Raw genomic sequence first — 5694 nt, 5'->3', positions numbered from 1 at the left:
TGTCTATGAACGCTCAATCTCAGCTCTCGCTGGACCGATTTTGATGAACAATATGTCAAAAGATCACAAATCGTATCTAGTCGAAGATTTAAATTAAATTTAGATTAAAATTGCCATAACTTTTTTAAAAATGATCGCATCAATATAATTTTTTTTTTTTTTTATAGATACCTTAGTTATTTACCTATCATTTTATATATTTTTGTGAACTTTTGACCCTTTAACAGCCCACAGGAAGGGTTTCAAAATGGTAACTTTTTTACAAAAAATTAACTTTTGAAAATGTTCCGAAAAGTCTGACACTTTTATATATATCTTAAATTAAAGCTAATGTAATATACTTTAATTAAAAAAAAAAAATTTCGGACTTTATTTTATCTTCACGGTGAAAATAGCTACCGATTGCTATTTTTGAGTGAAAATTTTTGATTTTGTATTTTACATTTTTAACTCTATAATGCTGACATATTAAAAAGTGTATGGATCAGCATTATTTTTTTATGAGAAATATTATTTTTTAATAATCCCTTTTTCATTCGACATACTTTATCTTAATTAGGATATTAATAACTAGCAGATCATGTAGCTTTTAGAATAATCCACCAATTTTTTAATGTTAAACACTATCTAAAGATTTGCATCGAAGCGTTTTTTTTTTGATAGTGATTTTAATCACTGTCAGATATCATTATGCTTGATCCATCTATGCCACGTCACCACTGTGCCGCGACCCACCTTTGTTGGGTTTTTTAAAATGTTATAGCATTATAATGCAAAAAATATAAAAAAGAATTTTTTTACAAAAATTGTATTTTTTTTATAATCTTTGATGTCTGTTTTCACCATGAAGATAAAATTAAGTCCGAAATTTTTTTTTTTTGCATAATAAAGTATATTATATTAACTTTAATTTAAGATATATATAAAAGTGTTAGACTTTCCGGAACACTTTCAAAATTTAAGTTGAACAAATTAATTTTTTGTGAAAAACTTGTGTTTTAAAATCCCCCCTCGTGGGCAGATAAAGGGTCAAATTTATAAAAAAATATATCAAATGATAGATAAAGACATCAAGTATCTATAAAAAAAAAAATTATATTGATTCGGTTATTTTTAAAAAAGTTATAGCAATATTAAGTAAAAAAAAATGAAAAAATGAAAAAATTAGCGATTTTTAAATTTGTAATTTTTTTGGAGGTTTCCTCCATTTACGGCGAACGAGGGAATTTTTTTCAATTTTTGAGGGTAATGTCTTCGACTATATACGGTTTGTGATCTTTTGACGTATAATTGAAAGAAATCGGTTGGGTGAGAGCTGAGAAAAAGTGGTAACAGACACACAAAAAAAAAATAAACACATTTTAGTAAAACCAAAGGCTTCGCAACGAAGCTAAAATGTTGTATAGGTGTACGGTTAGTGGTGTACACTCGTTTGTTTTTATACCTTTCAATGGTACTCTTTATACCTATTCAAATTTATAACGAAAAGTAATCCAGTATGTGACACTACAATCAAATTTAAATTCATATTCGGATACATGTTATATAATGTATGAGAATGGTTGGGTGGTTAATAGGAATAGAAAATTCTGAATAAATTGAATAAATTCAAACAAAGTGTGCTTTTGTTATCAATTTTTTATACAAGTTATTATATTAATTAAAATGGCTAGAAGAATTGCTCAGTCGTCTGTCAATTGGATTGCTATTAGCGAACGTGTTCCTGAAGCTCAAAAATCTGCTTATTTAGCTTTTAAAGCTAAATCTGATGGGTACCTCCGAAAGTATGTAAAGATCATTTTTTACCGAATTAAATGTTTATCGCTAAATATTTCAAAAAATTAAAATTTTATAGATTAATATAATGTGATAAATGAGTAACGAAAAAAATGATATAAATTTATATTACTAATATATATTTTAAATATTGAATGAAATAATTTGCAGAATGTTTGCATTATCCCCAGAAGCACCTAAAATTGATTGGGCCAAATACAAGAATGCTATTCCTATAGCTGGTTTGGTTGAAAATTTCGAAAATCAATACAATGCCGTTAAAATTCCATATCCCGAAGACAAATATAGAGCATTTATTGATAGCTCTGAAAAAAAAACTGTACATATTCTCTTTGTTTATTCATATATATTTTAATTACTCTTTAGAAAATTGTCTTTAAAAAGTAAAAATAATAAAATTTAAAGGTTTTATTTTTGTGCTTTTAATTTTTACTATTTATTCATATAATGTCATTGTCTAATTATTCTCTTATGAAAATTACAGATGCAGGAAATAGAAGAATTTAAAAAGGTAGCTGCATCTAATATTAAAGAAGCAGAATTAAGGATCGAGGAAATTAAGAATTTGTTGCCATATTCCCAAATGACTTATGAAGATGCTGCTTATATTGAACCTGATTTGACATTAGATCTTGAAAACAAGCCATCATTCTGGCCTCATCAAGAAATTGATTATGTATTTGACGAGCCGCAAGAAGAAGGGTCAGGAAAACAAAAAAAAAGTTGAAGCTGCCCATTAAGTTTTTCATTTTGTTAGTTACATTATAATTTTACTGAATTTTCAAAAAATATATTGGAATAAATATTTATATAAAAGGAAAATATATTGTGTTATTATTAGAAATTGTTTAATTTCATACAGTGTGATCACAGCAATTCTCGTGCACGAAATAGAAAATTGTGAAACACTCTATTTAATTTACAAATGTATTTTATTTCATTTTAAAATGAGTAAATGGGTTGCGGGGTGTTCGAACTAGTAATGCAGCAGCACTGATATCATAAAACACGTTTTCCATTTCAAAGGTCGCCGGCGAAACGATACTATCGAACTGTGCGACACGATAGAGTTCTATTAACGCGCTTACAATAGCCTCTTGATGTTCGCGAAACTGTTTTTCAAAAAACACTTAATTGACGAACGCGTACTTCAAGCTGTTCTTTAAGGTCAATGTCCGACTTAACCTTAATGGCGAACTTATGAATTTCAGTAGTAATCGACTTAAGGGTACTATCTTATGGGATAGTTCCCTTAAAGTAAAAGTGAACATAACATCTAGAGTAACCTGGACTACAAATAGCTTTTATTTTCTATTGCATGCATATAACTTAAAGTTTAATGTATTTATAAACATTTAAAATTTTTCATTGGCTAGACAAACTAACAAAAAATACAAATTTAAATATAGATATCGAAAATCTTTAATCGATATTAAAAAAAATCGATATATCGAAACAGTATATCGATAAGTTCGATATATCGTTGCCATCCCAACAGCTGCGTGATAACATAAATAATTTGTAAGAATCTGAATATCATTTGTAAATTGAATAAATTCAAACAAAGTGTGCTTTTGTTATCAATTTTTTATACAAGTTATTATATTAATTAAAATGGCTAGAAGAATTGCTCAGTCGTCTGTCAATTGGATTGCTATTAGCGAACGTGTTCCTGAAGCTCAAAAATCTGCTTATTTAGCTTTTAAAGCTAAATCTGATGGGTACCTCCGAAAGTATGTAAAGATCATTTTTTACCGAATTAAATGTTTATCGCTAAATATTTCAAAAAATTAAAATTTTATAGATTAATATAATGTGATAAATGAGTAACGAAAAAAATGATATAAATTTATATTACTAATATATATTTTAAATATTGAATGAAATAATTTGCAGAATGTTTGCATTATCCCCAGAAGCACCTAAAATTGATTGGGCCAAATACAAGAATGCTATTCCTATCGCTGGTTTAGTTGAAAATTTTGAAAAACAATACAATGCCATTAAAATTCCATATCCTGAAGATAAATATACAGCATTTATTGATAGCTCTGAAAAAAAAACTGTACATATTCTCTTTATTTATTCATATATATTTTTATTAATCTTTAGCAAATTGTCTTTAAAATTACTGTATTCAGATTTAAATTTTGTAATTAAAGGTTTTATTTTTGTGCTTTTAAATTTTACCATTTATTCATATAATGTCATTGTCTAATTATTCTCTTATGAAAATTACAGATGCAGGAAATAGAAGAATTTAAAAAGGTAGCTGCCTCTAATATTAAAGAAGCAGAATTAAGGATCGAGGAAATTAAGAATTTGTTGCCATATTCCCAAATGACTTATGAAGATGCTGCTTATATTGAGCCTGATTTGACATTAGATCTTGAAAACAAGCCATCATTCTGGCCTCATCAAGAAATTGATTATGTATTTGACGAGCCGCAAGAAGAAGGGTCAGGAAAACAAAAAAAAAGTTGAAGCTGCCCATTAAGTTTTTCATTTTGTTAGTTACATTATAATTTTACTGAATTTTCAAAAAATATATTGGAATAAATATTTATATAAAAGGAAAATATATTGTGTTATTATTAGAAATTGTTTAATTTCATACAGTGTGATCACAGCAATTCTCGTGCACGAAATAGAAAATTGTGAAACACTCTATTTAATTTACAAATGTATTTTATTTCATTTTAAAATGAGTAAATGGGTTGCGGGGTGTTCGAACTAGTAATGCAGCAGCACTGATATCATAAAACACGTTTTCCATTTCAAAGGTCGCCGGCGAAACGATACTATCGAACTGTGCGACACGATAGAGTTCTATTAACGCGCTTACAATAGCCTCTTGATGTTCGCGAAACTGTTTTTCAAAAAACACTTAATTGACGAACGCGTACTTCAAGCTGTTCTTTAAGGTCAATGTCCGACTTAACCTTAATGGCGAACTTATGAATTTCAGTAGTAATCGACTTAAGGGTACTATCTTATGGGATAGTTCCCTTAAAGTAAAAGTGAACATAACATCTAGAGTAACCTGGACTACAAATAGCTTTTATTTTCTATTGCATGCATATAACTTAAAGTTTAATGTATTTATAAACATTTAAAATTTTTCATTGGCTAGACAAACTAACAAAAAATACAAATTTAAATATAGATATCGAAAATCTTTAATCGATATTAAAAAAAATCGATATATCGAAACAGTATATCGATAAGTTCGATATATCGTTGCCATCCCAACAGCTGCGTGATAACATAAATAATTTGTAAGAATCTGAATATCATTTGTAAATTGAATAAATTCAAACAAAGTGTGCTTTTGTTATCAATTTTTTATACAAGTTATTATATTAATTAAAATGGCTAGAAGAATTGCTCAGTCGTCTGTCAATTGGATTGCTATTAGCGAACGTGTTCCTGAAGCTCAAAAATCTGCTTATTTAGCTTTTAAAGCTAAATCTGATGGGTACCTCCGAAAGTATGTAAAGATCATTTTTTACCGAATTAAATGTTTATCGCTAAATATTTCAAAAAATTAAAATTTTATAGATTAATATAATGTGATAAATGAGTAACGAAAAAAATGATATAAATTTATATTACTAATATATATTTTAAATATTGAATGAAATAATTTGCAGAATGTTTGCATTATCCCCAGAAGCACCTAAAATTGATTGGGCCAAATACAAGAATGCTATTCCTATAGCTGGTTTGGTTGAAAATTTCGAAAATCAATACAATGCCGTTAAAATTCCATATCCCGAAGACAAATATAGAGCATTTATTGATAGCTCTGAAAAAAAAACTGTACATATTCTCTTTGTTTATTCATATATATTTTAATTACTCTTTNGGACTACTGCAACATTTATTAGTAAACAA

General features: G+C 27.6%; 2 protein-coding genes and 1 pseudogene across 2 annotated transcripts; all 3 read left to right on the top strand.

Annotated features, from left to right (window-relative positions):
- The first annotated feature begins 1146 nt into the window (after positions 1–1146).
- LOC126894872 (ATP synthase subunit d, mitochondrial-like) lies at positions 1147–2350 on the top strand. The gene is made up of 3 exons (XM_050666177.1): positions 1147–1784; positions 1948–2202; positions 2282–2350. The coding sequence occupies exons 1-2, from the start codon at positions 1666–1668 to the stop codon at positions 2150–2152; spliced, it is 324 nt and encodes a 107-aa protein (XP_050522134.1). The 5' UTR covers positions 1147–1665; the 3' UTR covers positions 2153–2202; positions 2282–2350.
- A 231-nt stretch (positions 2351–2581) lies between these two features.
- On the top strand, positions 2582–5127 carry LOC126894869 (ATP synthase subunit d, mitochondrial-like; annotated as a pseudogene).
- Positions 5128–5143: 16 nt separating this feature from the next.
- On the top strand, positions 5144–5655 carry LOC126894873 (ATP synthase subunit d, mitochondrial-like). Its single transcript, XM_050666178.1, has 2 exons — positions 5144–5287; positions 5451–5655. The coding sequence occupies exons 1-2, from the start codon at positions 5169–5171 to the stop codon at positions 5653–5655; spliced, it is 324 nt and encodes a 107-aa protein (XP_050522135.1). The 5' UTR covers positions 5144–5168.
- Positions 5656–5694: the final 39 nt, after the last annotated feature.

The sequence above is a fragment of the Daktulosphaira vitifoliae genome, unplaced genomic scaffold, assembly GCF_025091365.1.
Source record: "Daktulosphaira vitifoliae isolate Bord-2020 unplaced genomic scaffold, ASM2509136v1 Scaffold_1, whole genome shotgun sequence".
In the NCBI taxonomy this organism is placed as follows: domain Eukaryota; kingdom Metazoa; phylum Arthropoda; class Insecta; order Hemiptera; family Phylloxeridae; genus Daktulosphaira; species Daktulosphaira vitifoliae.
Note: the sequence above shows the minus strand (reverse complement) of the source record. Positions and strands in the feature narration are given on the sequence as shown.